This window comes from Trichosurus vulpecula, chromosome 5 (assembly GCF_011100635.1).
Source record: "Trichosurus vulpecula isolate mTriVul1 chromosome 5, mTriVul1.pri, whole genome shotgun sequence".
In the NCBI taxonomy this organism is placed as follows: Eukaryota; Metazoa; Chordata; class Mammalia; order Diprotodontia; family Phalangeridae; genus Trichosurus; species Trichosurus vulpecula.
In genome coordinates this window covers 24,796,028-24,813,781 of record NC_050577.1, presented here as the reverse complement: position 1 = coordinate 24,813,781, position 17,754 = coordinate 24,796,028, and the positions used below count along the sequence as shown (strand labels likewise).

The window sequence follows — 17,754 nt, the reverse complement described above, 5'->3', positions numbered from 1 at the left end:
GAAGTATCTTGGCATTGAGCGTCAGTCACAATGTACAGACTGGATGATGGGCCGTGTTTAAGGAGAAGCTGCTGATTACTGAGGCCTCATGTGTACAGTCTGAGTCTCAGCTTTGGTGACACATTCTTTCAGCCATGTATTTAAGGCCATTAGGTTATAGATTTGGTGCAGGGAGGGGCATTGAGAGATTATCGTTTAGTCCAGCTGCTTCATTTGACAAATGAAGAAACTGAGAGCCAGAGAGGCTTGCCCAAGTGCCTTGCTTTGGCTGCCTCCCATGCCTGGAATGCTTTCCTTCATCACCTGTGCTCTCAGAAATCACCAGCCTCCTGCAGGGTTCTACTCAGTCTCACCTCTTACAGGAGGCATTTAATAATACCCCTAGCTGCTTGTACTCGCTCTCAAAGTTACTCTGTGTGTGTATAAAAGACACATATAAACATTTATCTGTACACTTCCTGTCCAGAGTTACTTTGTAGATATATTATAACCATTTATCTATGTACCTCTCTCCAAAGTTACTTTGTCGATATATGATAACCACTTACATATGTATGTTATTTTTGTCCAATGGAAACTAATTTAGGGCAGGGTCAGTTTTTTTCTTTGAATCTCTAGTGCCTAGCACATCATAGGTACTCCATAAATGTGTGTTGAATTATTGAATAGTGTTGAATTGTCCAAGTAAGTGAGCACCTCTTACTCCACATCTAGTGTTCTTCCCACCCAGCTCCTTTCCACCCTACTTTCAACATAATCATACAAGGGCAAGAGAATCAGGAGAGACCTAGAACTGAATAATGCCATTGATCGAGAGAAGCTCAGTGACCATGGGCGGCTCATTTGTTCTTTATGCCTGTCTCTCCATCTGGTAATCGGGTCTAATGATACCCATAGAGAGCATCTACCTCAAAGGTTTTGTTGTGAGATTATCATAAGATAACAATATGCAAAGTGCTTTGTTAATGTCTGAATGTCCACTTATTTATTATGTCTAGTTGAGAAGATGTGATGAACACATGAAAAAATAACAGCATTCTCTCTGGCCAGAGGAATAGAGGTGACAATAAATGGTAAAGGAGTTCAGGAGAAGAGAAAGATTTATGAAATATTAGACTATTCCTGAAATAAAAGACTGCTTTGTGGCTAACACATGTGATGAGAAGCAGTGTGATGAATGGAATGACCCCAAGTCTTGAGTCAGAAGACCTTTAAGTTCCTTTGTTGTTGTTCAAAGAATAAACATTTAATAAGGGATGATTATGTACTAAGCACTAGGCTAAGAGCTAATTTGTTGTTGTTTGGTCATTTTTAGGTTTTGTCCTACTCTTTGTGGGGTTTTCTTGGCAGAGATACTGGCTTGGTTTCCTTCTCCAGCTCATTTTACAGATGAAGGAACTGAGACAGAGTTAAAAGACTTGCCCAGGGTCATACAGCTATTAAGTATCTTAGGCCAGATTTGAGTCTTTCTGACTTCATGGCCCAGTGCTCTGTGCACTTTGCCACTTAGCTGGAAGTTTCTATCTGGCTCTAAAATTATGATCCTTTGACCTGGGTTCAAATCACTTCACCTCATCTATAAAATTTAGGGGTGGGACCTATTATATAATATAACCTATTGCTAAGGTCCCTGTCAATCTTAGATTATGGAGATAATCATGGAACCTATTATTATATAATATAACCTATTGCTAAGGTCCCTGTCAATCTTAGATTATGGAGATAATCATGGAATTTTGGAACCAGAAGAGACTTTGGTGGCCATTGAGTCCTAGGATTACAGATTTAGAGCTCAAAGGGGCTCTGTGAAAGCAATCCCCCCCATTTCACAGATGAGGAAACTGAGGGTGAGTGATGCAAGTTACTTGCTGAGGGTCTTGAAGCTTGTAAGTGCTTCCAGTGAGATTTGAACCCATATCTCCCTGACTCCTAGGCCAGCATCCTTATTCACTATTCCATACTGGTATTCATACCTTAAAGAGTCCTCACCCACATTCTTATCAGATGATCACCAGGCTACTGCTCAACAAAATCAGGGAAGGGCCCCCCCACCTTTCTATTCCATTTTGTGACAGCTCTGACTTCTAAGAAGTTTTTCCTGACTCCAAGCCTGCAATTTCCAGTCATTGCTCACAGTTCTTCCTTTTGGGGCAAAGTAGAACATCTGATACCTCTTCTCCCATGGTAGCCTTTCACATGCCTAAATTCAGCTAGCACATATCTTCTCATAGTCTTCTCTTCCCTAGTCTAAACATCCCCAGATTATTTTCAGTCTTTTGAGAATAGTTGGCTAAGACTTAAAATAAAAAAAGACTTAAAAAATCTTATTTCTAATAGGAATTTATATCGTCCTTATGAAAAATGTATCTTCCTATTTGAATCACTGCTTGGGTTACTTCCTTCTTTTGAAGGATGGAAATTTGAAATAATTTATACACTGTTTTGGTGTCTTTTAGTGAATTCTATCCCTAGTGCTCCCACCACCCCACCTCCTGGGTTCCTGGGCTGACTGATCCAAGGTTAGGCTTCTCTGGATCTTTGAGGTTCAGAGTCCTGGGTCTTCAGGGCCACGCTCTGGCTTCCTTAGTCAGAGTATTAGTGATGTGAGGCATTTAATGAGGTCTTGGTCTGATTATCGAAGTACCTTGTCCCTTTCTACCATTTCCAAGGTTCCCACATGGGGCCTTTTTGACAACTCTGGGGCTTTTGCCTCCCTGGTACATGCTTTGGTGCAGGGAGCACCTTTCCAATTAATTGTGGGTCGGTGATTGGCTTTCTGTGCAGTTCTGATGTATATAAAGTCACCGTTGTTTCTCACTGAATTTCTTGGCCATTATTTGGTCTGGTGCAAACTTCAGCTTTGCTGGAATAGGCTTATGGGAGCTGGGGGCAATGGCCTGACTCCCATTCAGCCAGTTGTCTTGGTAGGAAGTTCAGGTAATGGATAAACTGAGACTTTCTTGGACAGCCTTGACTTCTGAAAAAACATCATGGTATACATTGTATACCACTCTAGGTAGGCCCTTCTCTCTTCCAATCCGGGGAGGATATTCATGCATTCCATACATGCTTAACACCTCCTGCCTCTTCCCCAAATTGGCACAGGATTCTTTCTTTGCCAGCATCTAGAATTCCATTGGCTTGGAGTCAGATGGCTGCTCCCAGTACCTTGCTCTGAGGTGCCAATTCCAATTAAAAACCTACTTACAGAAACTCGTGGATCCAGATGGTGACCAGTGCTTCTGGGCCCATGGGCCTCTCAAAGCCTGGGCTCGGCAGAGGAGCTCAAGAAAACAGCAGCCAGGACTAGGAAGCATGGGAAGGCAAGAAATCTGTTCTTCTATAATAGCCTGAGATAGGAGGAATGTCAGAAAGAAGAACAATTCCAGGTCACAGATGGGGCTCTCAAAGGAACCATTGGGTTTTCCAGGTTAGCTCTCTTACCTGGAAGAGATTTCTCTCTGTTCTGCTTTGATATTATTGGGCTTGAGGGCCCCTCAACATGTGGTGGTCAGTGCTCAGCAAAAGATCCAGATGTCTTAGCGGAAGTCACGAATCTTCCACGTGCCTTGGACAACACTGTTATTTCTTACAAAGCAAACAGTGGGAAAAAGTCCACAGTCTTCATTAACTATAGACCTGGGAAGATGCACGAGTCTAGGAAGTAAAATATTAACGATACTCTGAACACAAAATGAGGAAAACAATAAACATAGTGACTATAACCAAACTCTTTCCATTGAACAATGCTCCTTAAATCGATATTCAATATTTGTCTGAAATATTTAAATAGAGGGTGTCTTGGCTATTCGCTGAAGCACATCACATTTTTTTAAAGTATCAATATAAAAAAGATAGTCTTTGTCTCTAGGTTTGGTTTATTTTTTTTTTGCTTTAGCTATAAAAAGTTAAAATTGTATGTGAACAATTTTGACTCCTATCTTAGTAGAAAAAATACATTGTTGTACTAATCCCAAATTTAACATGAGATCCAGAAACATGGCTGCTGGTATTTATAGTTAAGCTATTTTTGAAATGTGCAGTGTCTCCCAGACCAAGATCCCTATGCTTGTCACCTAAAAATATACTTCCTGAAATACACTTGAAGCCCAAGAGGAATGAATGGGCCTTTTAAAAAAAATTTCTATATTTATTGCCACCACAAAAAAGCCAACCTAAAGTTATGTGTTTTTGTGGTGACCCAGGAAACAGGTGGAATGCCCATGGGACAGTAGAGCTGGTGATGGAGAGTTTATTGGGGATGCAGCATAAAAGCATATAGGACAGAAAGGAAAAAGGGACCCTGGGAGGTCATCTCATCCATCCCCCTGCCTTCAGGACAATATCCTCGGAAAGTCAGAATGTGGGGTTTGTATAATATACTTTTATGTCATATTGTCTTTCATGCCTACCACAGAATCTTGGACGTGTGCACATAGTAGGCATTTAGCAAATATTTGTTGATTTGACCATAGGAATATGCCCACAGTAGCAGCATCCACTTGAATCAGGATATACTTGAAAAAAGCCTTGACTCTGGAAATAGAACACCCAGATCCAAATTTCTACCTGACACCCCCGATTAACACCATGTACTTCATTTAACCTTCTTACTCCCCAATTTCTTCTCTAAAGTGTGGGGGGAGGAGAGAGACGACCTTTGGGGTTCTGCCAAGCTTTAGATCCTCTGGGGTCCTCAGTTTCCTCATCTGTATAATGGTGGAGTTGGACAAGATGGCTCCTGGGATCCCTTCCTGTTTTGATCCTATGGTCCTTCCATTTTCTCCACTTTTTTGCAGTTTCATCAACTTTTTTCATCCCTCTTTTTACTTCTCGAAAAGAAATCTTGTTTTTTCTTTTTGCCCTGTCTTGAGGAAGGAGAATGGGGTTATTTGATGCTGACACTTGCTAAGTGGGATTCCTATAGGTCCATTGTGTGGGTCAGGAAAAAATGGAACTAATTTCAGCAAAACTTTTGGTCTTTGTGGTAGTCAAAGTGATGTTGTCTTTGTGACATTAAGGGATAATGGAGCTGAGGGGATAGAAAGCTTCATGAACCATAAAGCACACATCGAAGTGATTTCTAACTTTATTGTGCTCCTCCCCTTCTCCCCCATCCCCACCTCCAACTGGCTCTTGTCTTGACTCTCATAACTCTAAATTTTATCAGAAGATGACTGTACATCTAAGCAATAATTTGTGGTATTAGAGGGGCTTGGGCAGAGTAGAGTGCTGGACCTGGAGATAGGAGGACCCGAGTTCAAATCTAGCTTCACACACTTATTATCTGTGTGTCCTTGGGCAAGTCACACAATTCTGTTTGCCTCAGTTTCCTCATCTGTAAAATGGGCTGGAGAAGGAAATGGCAAACCACTCCAGTATCTCTGCCAAGGAAACCTTAAATGGGGTCACAAAGAGTCAGACAGGACCAAAACAACTCAACAACAACAATAGAGGGGTTTGGGGAAGCTTCTTGTACCCAAGAAATGGGAGTTCATTTAAAATGGTAGAGTACTTGCTCCCCTGTTTCCTGGGCAGTCCGATTTACCTCAGAGACTCTATCACTTGCCAAATGGTTTCATGTCTTTGTGATGGTGTTCTTCTCCCCCAGTTGATGGAACTCCAGTCACTGAGGAAAATGGTGCCATAAAGTCTGCGCTCCTCTGCAAGTTTTGTGATGTACAAGCAACCAACTGCACCAATGACAGGAGCTGCTTCAGTTACTGCAGCATCACATCAATCTGTGAACAAGCCCATGAAATCTGCGTGGCTGTGTGGTAAGACGTCCTTTAGATCTTCATCCCTCCCCCCAGCCAAGGGCCCTTTCTTTCCTATCTCCCCTTTAAGCTCCTCAAGCATAGGCATCTTTTGGTTTTTGGTCTCAGTGTCCCTACTGCTTTGGGCAATGCCTTGCACACAGTAGGTGCATAATCGATGCAGTTAGCATTGAATTGTTGAATGATGTCACTTAGTTCTTTCCAAACTCATAGTAGCTTCCAGCCAGGTGTTCCCTCCCTTCCTTCCAGGTGTTCCTGTAAGGTGCCTCTTCCCACATAAGACCATTTCCTGATGCCCCCAGTTACACTTTCTCTTTTCCTTTCTGCTTCCTCTTTTCTCTGTCTCCTTCCTCCCTGCTTTGCATATACTTGTCTGTGCAGATCTCATATTTCCTCACAGTAGAATGTCAGCTCTTTGAGGGCTAAGGCAGTTTCATTTTTTTCTTGCTATCTCCAATAACAGATGTTGGCTGAGTTGAAGTGTCCAGAGAGGGGAGGCGAAGCCTACCACTTGAGAAGATGGCAGCTAGGTGGCACGGTCTTCCTAGAGTCAGGAGGACCTGAGTTCAGATTCAGCCTCAGACACTAAATAACAGTGTAGACTTGGGCAAGTCATTTAACCTCTGCCTTAGTTTTCTCAACTGTAAAATGGGAATAGTGACTTGCCTCTCATGGTTATTGGGAGAGTCAAATGAGATAGTATTTATAAAGTGCTTAGCATAGTGCCAGATCCATAGGAGGAGATCACAAGAAGACTCTGGATGAAATCATGTATCCTCATTTCATACCACTTTATACACACACACATACATACACATACATATATATATATATACATACATGTATACATATGTACACACTATATATATACGTATACATAAAATGATACAATATATATGACATATGAGATATATGTGTGTATATATACATACATATATATTTACACATACATATATATATATATATGTATATATATATGTCTTTAAATTACTTTCAAATCAGTCCACTTGGCTGTATTTCCTTTTGTTCTTCTATGGATTAAAAAGAAAGTTTATTGATGTCATTTTTAATATCTCTATAATTTCCCTCACTATCTCTGCCTTCTTAACAAATAGTATTTTTTAAAAAGAAAAAACAAGCATAACTGGTTTGTACATTGAAAAAGTCTGAAAAATACATGCAATGTCGCATCTCCATGGAACTCTCCCCCACAGAAGGCTTATGTATGCTTATTCCTATATTCTTTCTTTTGAGCCAAATTTGTTTTCAGCAATTTTGCAATATTCACTTTTTAGGGGGTGGTTTTTTGTTTGTTTGTTTACATTGTAATCATTGTGTATAATGCTCTTCTTGGCTTTAATTGCTTCATTCTATCATTTCATTTAGACCTTCTCATACTTGTCTGAATTCATCATTTCTTATAAGAGTAATATTCCATTGCCTTTATGTGCCACAATTTGTTAAGCCATTATCCAATTGATGGGAATCTACTTTGTTTCCAGTTAATTCTTGGCTTCATAAAAAATGCTGATATGAATGTTATGGTGTATAAGGAGATCTTCTTTTTATCAGTGATTTCCTTGGGGTATATAATAAGCCCAGGAATAGTCTTTGGTTCAAAGGGATCCACATAATTCCAAATTGTTTTTCTAAATGGTTGTTTCATTTCACAAGTCCACCAACAATGTATTAGTTTTTCATCGTACAGCCCCTCCATTGTTTACTATTGCTATTTTTCTTATCTTTGTCTGTTTGCTTGGGGTAATGTGAAAGCTCAGAATTTAAAAGAAAAACATATATGCTACAATGTTTTTTTTGCGTCATTGCAAAAAAATGCATCATTGCATATTGCCACCACCATCCCCACCCCCTTCAATTAAAAACTGAAAAAAGGGGGAAAACCAATAACTTGTAACAAATAATAAGTCAAGCAAAACAAATCCACACAGCACCATGTCCAAAAATGTATTTCTCTGCAACTTGTGTCTGTTAACTCTCTAACAGGAGGTGGGTATGGTGGCTGCATTTAAAAATATGCTTTATTATTCTCTGTACTACCAGCAAAGGGTACCTAGAAAGGAGCTTTTCCTTCCTCACTCACAATAACAGGATACCACATGGGAGAGGCTGTGAGATACTTGGGGCCCCATTTAGGACTGATTTAGAACCTACATGAATGATGGGCAGTAAGTGATATTCCAGTAGGAAACTCCAGGAGACTCAAATTATGCAACTCACAGTCTGGTGGTTCATGATGGCTGACCTGTAAACAAACCAAACCCCACCAAACCGTATGCAATCCTTTGCCATGTATTTGTAGTTCTCAACTAAACAACATCCCCCTGGTGTTTTTGGTGCTCTCTGAGGACGTGGGCATCAGCATTCGTTCATGATTGGCTTTCTATCTTTTCTGGAAGAGGAGGCTCCCCACAAAAATCCTGCCCTCACCCAGCTTTCAGGGCTCAGAAGGCAGAACTGGGAGACTGCAAGATTCATTTTCAGTGCTTCCTCTTTGAAAACAGTTTCTGGCAAAATAGGAAGCCAGCTCCTCAGAATAGATTAGAGAAAGCTAACGTGGGCTCTAGTCCTGTTAAGAGCCCAGCTTTAACATCACGCTGGGATCACAAGACTTCTGCGTTTTCCCACGCCCCTCACTCCCTCCTCTTCAAGATGTAAGTATTTGAAATCTCCTTGTAGGACAGTCCCTCCTGCTTGAAATTGTAAACCAGTAATGAGAACAGGGGCCTTGGTCAGGCGAGTGACCTTTTTAAAATGCTTAGGATGCCCAGACTAGGAAGGCTGGCAACCCACCAGAGCCAATCAGACAGTTGGACTTGGAGGTAGGAGGATAGCTGTGAATCGCTCCCCCCACCCCACTTATTATCTGTGTGCCCATGAGCACATCACTCCACTGCCCCTGAAACCGTTCTCCTTGTCGTAAAACGAGCTAATGGGAACCCTTTTCTAGGGCTCCTACCTGGTATGAATAAAGGAAGTTGTATAAAATAATAAAATCTTTACAGTTTTAGAGCAGGTTAAGAGCTCTACCCTGCTATTTAATTTTATCTAATTTCATTATAATTTTTGAATAGTTTATTTATATTTACATCACCTTCTTCTCCAAATCTACCCCTCCTTCCTCCCTTGTAACAAAGAATTTTAAAAAGAAGGAAAAGACAAGCAGTTTAGCAAGACCAACTAGCCCATCAACCATGTTCCACCACTTTAGTCCCATACCTCTGCAAACAAGGGAGGAAATGCATTTTCTCACTTTTTTTCCTAAGGCCATCCTTTTAAATCATCACTGGCATCATGGTTGTTGTCATAGCTAATATTTATAAAAATGCCTTAAGGTTTGCAGAGTGTTTGACAAATGTCTCATTTGATGCTCACATTAACCCTGTGAGGGACAATGTTCAATTTTGTTTTGTTCTTCCCCTTGTTTCTTTCACACAATGTTGTTATCATTATGTATTTTGCTTTCTAGTTCTGTCTTTAATTGACATTTGTTCATATAAATCTTCCCATGTTCCTCTGTATTCATCCATTAGTCATCATTTCTTTTTTAAAAAAATCATTATTTATTTATTTAATATTTTTAGTTTTCAGCATTGATTTTCACTAGAGTTTGAATTACAAATTTTCTCCCCATTTCTACCCTCCCCCCACTCCAAGATGGCATATATTCTGATTGCCCCACTCCTCCTCATCCCCTTTTCCCTTACTTTCTTGTAGGGCAAGATAGATTTCTATGCCCCATTGCCTGTACATCTTATTTTCTAGTTGCATGCAAAAACTTTTTTTTTGAACCTCTGTTTTTAAAACTTTGAGTTCCAAATTTTCTCCCCTCTTCCCTCCCCATCCTCCCTCCCTAAGAAGGCAAGCAATTCAACATAGGCCACATGTGTATCATTATGCAAAACCCTTCCACAATACTCAATACTTCACAATACTTGTGAAAGACTAACTATATTTTGCTCCTTCCTATCCTATCCCACTTTATTCAATTTTCTCCTTTGACTCTGTCCCTTTTCAAAAGTCTTTGCTTTTGATTACTTCCTCCCCCTATCTGCCCTCCCTCCTATCATCCCCCCTTTTTATCTCCTTCCTCCTTCTTTCCTGTGGGGTAAGATACCCAGTTGAGTGTGTATGTTATTCCCTCCTCAGGTCAGATCCAGTGAAAGCAAGATTCACTCATTCCCCCTTACCTACTCCCTCTTCCTTTCCTACAGAACTGCTTTTTCTTGCCACTTTTATGTGAGATAATTTACCCCATTCTATCTTTCCCTTTTTCCCTCTCTCAATATATTCCTCTCTCATCCCTTAATTTTATTTTATTTTTTTAGGTATCATCCCTTCATATTCAACTTACCCTGTGCCCTCTGTCTATATATGTATATGTATATGTATATGTATATGTATATGTATATGTATACATATATATGTATATTTGCATATATATATATGTGTGTGTGTGTGTGTGTGTGTGTGTGTGTGTACGTATGTATATTCCCTTCAGCTACCCTAAGACTGAGGTCTCATGAATTATACACATCATCTTTCCATGTAGAAATGTAAGCAGAACATTTCAAATTTAGTAAGTCCCTTATGATTTCTCTTTCTTGTTTACCTTCTCATGCTTCTCTTGATTCTTATGTTTGAAAGTCAAATTTTCTATTCAGCTCTGGTCTTTTTACTGAGAAAGCTTGAAAGTCCTCTATTTTGTTGAAAATCCATATTTTGCCTTGAAACATGATATTCAGTTTTGCTGGGTAGGTGATTCTTGGTTTTAATCCTAGCTCCATTAACCTCTGGAATATGATATTCCAAGCCCTTAGATCCTTTAATGTAGAAGCTGCTAGATCTTGTGTTATCCTGATTGTGTTTCCACAATACTCAAGTTGTTTCTTTCTGGCTGCTTGCAGTATTTTCTCCTTGACCTGGGAGCTCTCGAATTTGGCGACAATATTCCTAGGAGTTTTCTTTTTGAGATCTTTTTCAGGAGGCAATCTGTGGATTCTTTCAATTTCTGTTTTACCTTCTGGCTCTAGAATATCATGGCAGTTCTCCTTGATAATTTCTTGAAAGATGTTGTCTAGGCTCTTTTTTTGATCATGGCTTTCAGGTAGTCCAATCATTTTTAAATTATCTCTCCTGGATCTATTTTCCAGGTCAGTGGTTTTTCCAATGAGATATTTCACATTGTCTTCCATTTTTTCATTCCTTTGGTTCTATTTTTATAATATCTTGATTTCTTATCAAGTCACCAGCTTCCACTTGTTCCAATCTAATTTTTAAGGTAGTATTTTCTTCAGTGGTCTTTTGGACCTCCTTTTCCATTTGGCTAATTCTGCCTTTCAAGGCATTCTTCTCCTCATTGGCTTTTTGGAGGTCTTTTGCCATTTAAGTTAGTCTATTTTTTTTAAGGTGTTATTTTCTTCAGTATTTTTTGGGTCTCCTTTAGCAAGTCATTGACTTGTTTTTCATGGTTTTCTCTCATCACTCTCATTTCTCTTCCCAATTTTTCCTCTACTTCTCTAATTTGCTTTTCCAAATCCTTTTTGAGCTCTTCCATGTCCTGAGAGCAGTTCATGTTTTTCTTGGAGGCTTTTAATGTAGGCTCTTTGACTTTGTTGACTTCGGGCTGTATATGTTTTGGTCTTCTTTGTAACCAAAGAAAGATTCCAAAGTCTGAGTCTGAATCTGAGTCTGTTTTTGCTCCCTGGCCATGTTCCCAGCCAACTACATGACCTTTGAGTTTTTCGTTGGGGTATGACTGATTGAAGAGTAGAGAGTACTCTATCCCAAGCTTGAGGGGCTGCGCTGTTGTGTTCAGAGCTATTTCTACACAGCAAGCTCTGCCACACCAGCACTCTTCCTCCCCCAAGAACTGCCAACCTGGATTGCGACTCATATCTAAGTTGGCTCTGAACTCCCGCTCAGATCCACCACTTAATTCCTCCCACCAGGTGGGTCTTGGGCTGCAAGCAACTGCAGCTGTAGTTCTGTAGCTGCATCTCCTCTGCTGCCCCCTGGGGTGGTGGCCAAACTGCAAACTCCTTTCACTCTGTTCCCTGAAGTTTTTCCCACTGACCTTCTCTGTTGTCTTTGGTGTTTGTGGGTTGAGAAGTCTGGTAACTGCCACAGCTCACTGATTCAGGGTGCTAGGGCTTCTTCCACCCAGCTCCTGGTCTGGTTGGTCCAGCACAGCCCAGGCTAGGCTGTGCTCCCCTCCTCTCCCAGCTCTGTGTTATAGACCCTACCCAGAGACCATCCAGGATGTCCTGGGCTTGAGCTCTGCTTTCCTCCACTATTCCATGGGTTCTGCAGTTCTAGAATTTGTTCAGAGCCATTTTTTATCGGTGTTTGGAGGGTCCTGTTGGAGAGCCCTAGGCAAGTCCCTGCTTTCCAGCTGCCATCTTGACTCCATCCCCCATTAGTTATCATTTCTAAGAGACCAGAAATAGTCTGTTACTTTTAGGTGTGACAAGTTTGTTTTTGTTTGTTTGTTTGTTTTTTTGTTTTGTTTTTTTAGCCCTAACCCACTTGATGGGCATCAACTTAACATCTCAATGTATGGGGGCCTTCATTTCTGTACTGAACATATTTGATTTTACGGAGGAGGAAAACAAGGTCTAGAGAAGGGTCATGATTCACCCAGAGTCTCATTTGAAGTTAAGTAGAAAAGTTGAGTCTAGAATCCAGGTCCCAGTCTGATAACCTCATTTAGACCCTAGAATTGGCTTTTCTTTCTCACTAATGGTTCATTCATAGTGGCCTGACCATCACTCACTTACTCCCCTTGGAAGGCAATACAGGGTGGAAAGATCTGATGGCTACAAAACACAGAACAGAGTGAAGCACTTCCCTGTACCCTCATCTTCCTGCCTTCTCTCCTCTTCTTCTCTCCCTGCCACCCTCCACCCCATTCCACATTCACTCCCAAAGCAATGCTCTGGGTAGAAGGGAAGGCTTGACAGGACCATTCTGGAAATTTGGATGGTAGAACAACCAACATATGTAGAAAAGCCATCAAGGAAAATGGCTTCAGCCCCCCAGCCCTCCCTTGCTTCTTGTCTTTGAAATTGATTTGAAGTCCTGGTAATGCATGGCAAGGGACAAGCTAGGTGGTGCAGTGAATGGAGCACTGAGCTTGGAATCTGGAAGACCCAAGTTCAAATCCAGGCTCAAATATTTGCTAGTTATGTGACCTTGGGCAAGTCTATTAACCCCAAATTGCCTCAGTTCCTCAGCTGTAGGATGGGGACACAATTGAGAAGGAAATGGAAAACCACTCCAGTATTTTTGCCAAGAAAACCATGGACAAGTCCATGGGGTCGTGAAGAATTGGTAATGACTGAAGGACTGAGCAACAACAATGGCAAGTGGCAAAGTAAATTTAGATTATTGACAATCTTTGTGAGTCAGGGAAAATCAAGAGACCCAAGTTCTTGTCCCAGCTGTCCCACTTACTAGCTGTGAATCTCAAGAAAGTAATTTAGTTTCTCTGTGTTTCAGTTTCCTCACCTCTAAAACAAGAAAGTTGGTCTAGAATGAACCCCCTTCCCCCAAGGTCACTTTCAGTTCTGATGTTCTGTGATGTAAGTTCTGAAAAGTGTAGACCCCTGCTATATTTATCTCCTTATAAACTCTCATGAGTAGACTTGGTAGAACGAAAAAAGTGAGTAAGCAGGGAGAACTATACCTGGTTCCCACTGGTGTTACACTGATAAAACAATGTGACAGTTTCAGAGATTTCTGTGTTGCAGGATTACCTGCCCCACTGCCTACTATATCCTGAGGAAAAAAAAAGCCAACACTTCATCTCTCCCTCTTTCAATTCCAGGAGGAAGAATGATAAAAATGTAACCATGGAAACCCTCTGCCATGATCCTAGCCTCAAGGTCCACGGGTTTGCCCTGGAGGATTCTAATTCTGACAAATGCATAATGAAGGAAAAAAAGGTTCCTGGTGAAACTTTCTTCATGTGTTCCTGTAGGAAAGAGGAGTGCAATGACATCTTATACTTCTCAGAAGGTGGGTTCTTTCCTCCTTTTCTTCACTGGCTCCTGGGCGTGTCTGTGAGAAGTCCCATTTTCTCTCTCTAATATTAATTTAACTTCTCTTGTCTTGTACAGTTTTTTTCCCTAGAGAAGTTTCAGAAGTCACTGGCGTTGGAAAGTTGCCAGCCAATATATAATTTTATGAATTGTCAACCCATATTTCAGGTTGACTCAGACTAGTTTATGCTATGGTCAATGAAGTTCATGCCCCCACCTTCTCAAATCCATTACCCTTTTCCTAAGGGACTTCTCTATCCATGTATACATTCCCTCAAATACCCTAGCCTCTTGGTCTCCAACCCATTCAATTCTCATGACCTCCTCCATTCAACTTGAGCACCATACAAGGTGCTACCATATATTGGTGATACCATACATTCATCATGTCCTCTCTCACAAATATTCTCATTTCTATGATAACGAGCATTGAAATTCCTTCCTCTGATCATAATCTCATGTCATTCCATCTTTCTCTAGATGACCCCTGATTCGCCATGAGTGAGTCACTCTTCAGTACTCCTTCAACCTATCACACAGGACCTCCTCACTGCTTTCCCTTAAGGAATATTGAGATCATACCTCACCAGATGGGGGAAAGTTGATGAAAATACTTAGAAGTGAGATTATCGAAAAATAGAAAATCAGCATTTAAATGTCAATTGCTTATGAAAATAAACAAATAAACTAGTTATTTATTGACAAGAACAAATAAACTAGTTATTTATCAGGATACATAAATAAGCTGGTATTTATTAGAGTTAACTACTCCTTTCCTGGCAAAGAAAAATGAGCAGAATCTTTGGTGTTATACAACTCAGGAAGTCCAGCCACTCTGGCAGCTAAGGCCTTTGAGAGATGCTAGGTTCGTGTGGACTTAGTTTTTCTAAAACTTCCTTCCTTCCCATGGAGGTGGACTTCCTCTACTTTTATCTGGAAGCATGAGCTCTCTTCTCCCATAGCCATCTCCCCTCTCATTGAGTCTGGGTCTTGCCAGATTATGGACACTTGGCTGAGGCTGTCTTGATCCATAGCTCTTCATTAGCAGCATGCTGAAAGCCAAGCCATGACCCTTGAGGATTCCACATTTCCAGGGACAGACTCATGTCCAATTACAAGCCATATGGGCTCATAGGTAGAGTCAGAAGGGAACTCAGTCATCATCTAGTCATGTTATTTTGCAGATAAGGAAACTGAGGCCAGGGAGGCTAAATGCCTGGGTCAGACAAGTGAGTGACTCTGAGTAAGTTAGTTCATAGGCTCATAGACCTAGACCTGGAAGTGACTTCAAAAACCATCTGTTATAACCCTGTCACATGTAAAATGAGTCATCTGAGGTCCAGAGAATTTAAGTAACTCACCCAAAGTCAGATGGTGTCAGAAGTGGAATTTGAGGTCCTCTGTTTGCCAATCCAGTCTTTCCACGACTTCCCATCTGTTTATTTTCTTTTATACAAAAGTAGAACTACTCGAGTCCTAAAATTGTCCTTTTCAGAGTTCGAATCATTAGTAATTTACTCTTATATATTATTCTTATCCTCCTAGTGGTTGCTTTCCTAACTCTAGTAGAACGGAAAGTCCTATAGATGCCTTCTCTGAGTTCTTAGATATGCTAAGCATGAATAAACTCATTCTGTCAGTGACGTAATGGACTCTCTTGGTCTGTAAGTGGATGCACTGCTGTTCTTCCCTCTACACCCTCTAAAATCACATCTATACAAGACAAGACCTTCCAAAGAAACTGGTTGGTTTGGCTCAACCTTTTCTTCCAGACTCCATTTTTCTTGTGTGTGTGGTACATGGAAGCTTCTGGGCTTGGTTTGTCTCTTTGCATTGACAGCTGCTCCCATCTGGGCTCTCTTGGGCCTTGGGTCTGGGAATGTGGCATAGAACAATCATGTTTTCCCTTATTCTGTCCAGTTGCCTTTACAAGCAGTGTGCCCATCACAGATTCCCTTCTTCCTATACAACCCCCTTTCACTGTTCCATTTTTGTAGACAGACATGCCAATGAGTTTATGTAGGATTTGTTAAGATCAGGATTAAAAATAACAGCTAAAGTACTCTCATCCCACCATTGAAAGTTTTTCCCAAAACAGTCCTGGGAGATATGCACATCTAACAGAAGAAGAAATTGGCATAGGCCATGGAAGTGATTTGTCCAAGGTCACAAGATCAGAGCTTTAGAGCTAGAAGGGTGAATAGAGTTCATTGAGTCCACCCTGGGAACTGAGCCTGGCAGGTTAAATGCCTTGACCAGTGTCAAATGAGTAGCCAGAAGCAGAGTTGGGATTTGAACTCAGTTCCTCAGAGTGTTCTTTCCCCTCTACCGAACCACCCTATGAATTAGAGCAGAGGTAGATCCCCACCCCGGCTCACTAATTAAGCTCGTATTCCATCCGTCCCCTAAACAAGACTTTCTGGACTATGTTCAGTTCAGTTCAGTTAATTCAATTCAGCAAACATTTCTTGAGTGCCTACTTCAAGCAAGTAGCTCACTTTCTAGACTATGGGGAAGAGAAAACCAAATAGAGAAACCATCTGCTCCAAATAAATTATAGCCAACATTTATATAAAGTTTGCAGAATCCTTCACAGATATGATGTGTAATATGTATCACAGGGGCAGCTAGGTGGCATGATAGTGCACATGGCACCAGGCCTGAGTCAGGAAGGCTCTTCTTCCTAAGTTCAAATCCAGCTTCAGACACTTACTAGCTGTGTGACCCTGGGAAAGTCACTTAACCCTGCCTGCCTCAGTTTTTCCATCTGTAAAATGAGCTGGAGAAGGTAATGGTGAACCTAGGCTTCTGAGGACCAGATGAGCCCATAAATCATGATGTAAATGTAAGCTTTCCTATTATTCTTTCTGTCACAGAATAGGGCATTTTTAAAGAACATGCATTTAATTGCAATCATTAAGTTGAGAAACTAGTACTCACAAATAGATTCGTTTCTCCTGCAAGTGGTATCTTACTGCTGGGGGAGACTCTCAAACTAATCCTTCTCCAGGTCAGAACACAGGACTAAAGTGGAATCACTGTAGTGATTGTTGGGGTCATTCAAATGCCAACCACTATTTATGGAGACCTGTGTGATCTTGGGCCAGTCACTGTTGTGCTTAGGGGTCTTGGGTTTTCACTGATCATTTAAGAGGCTTGGATTAGAGAAGGTCTCAGGACCCTTCCATCTTCCAATCAATATGTATGATTCTTATTAAGTTGGGTCTTTTTTTTTTTTTGGTAAACACTAAGCTCCAGGCTCAGTCTTGAATGTTTTACTGGATGAGGGACATGAGCCTGGAATAAGTCATCTGCTGAGCTCCCTGTACTTCCTTGACTTGAGTCTTCTCCTCCTCAATCCCTGGGTGGGCATTTTTGCCTAGTGAGGATGGCCTCGTACTGAGATAACAGGCCATTATTCCAGGACCAATGTAGTCTGCATCTGGCCATGTGGTGGGTAATCTGCCACGAGCACCTTCACAGTGGAAAGAAAAGCCTGCTGTGTCTAGGCCTTCAGATCCAAGCTAACCACACCCCTCACATCTTGGGCTAATTAGCATTTTCTTCCTGTCCAGTGTTCTTGACTAGAATAGAATGGGAAGCTTGCTGGAGGCTGTCTCTGTACTTCGATGGGCAGAATAATAATGGAACTCTAATGACAAAGGAATAAATCCTCCCACCTTATCTCTCTGAAGTGTTCAGCTCTCCACTGTGTAAATGTGCTGTCTTTCATGGCATTGCTGCCCTGGCCAGTTAGCCTGGCTGGTTTGCTAAGCATGGCTTTGCCCTCTTTGGTGGTGGTAATCATTCCCACTGAGTCATCTCCCTGTCTCCTTGTGACCAGTCAAGTTAGGATGCACATGGAGACCACGGGACAGAGTTTGATGCAAACTGACTCAGTCTGGGACCAACCATGT

At 41.2% G+C, this 17,754-nt stretch overlaps 1 protein-coding gene across 2 annotated transcripts in view; it reads left to right on the top strand.

Moving 5' to 3' along the window:
• TGFBR2 (transforming growth factor beta receptor 2) overlaps window positions 1-17,754 on the top strand; it is a 93,875-nt gene that overhangs the window by 37,524 nt on the left and 38,597 nt on the right. For both annotated transcript variants that reach the window (XM_036759684.1, XM_036759685.1), the window contains exons 2-3: window positions 5,612-5,777; window positions 13,624-13,814. In XM_036759684.1, coding sequence (XP_036615579.1) covers window positions 5,612-5,777; window positions 13,624-13,814 — 357 coding nt within the window. The remainder of the gene's footprint in view (window positions 1-5,611; window positions 5,778-13,623; window positions 13,815-17,754) is intronic.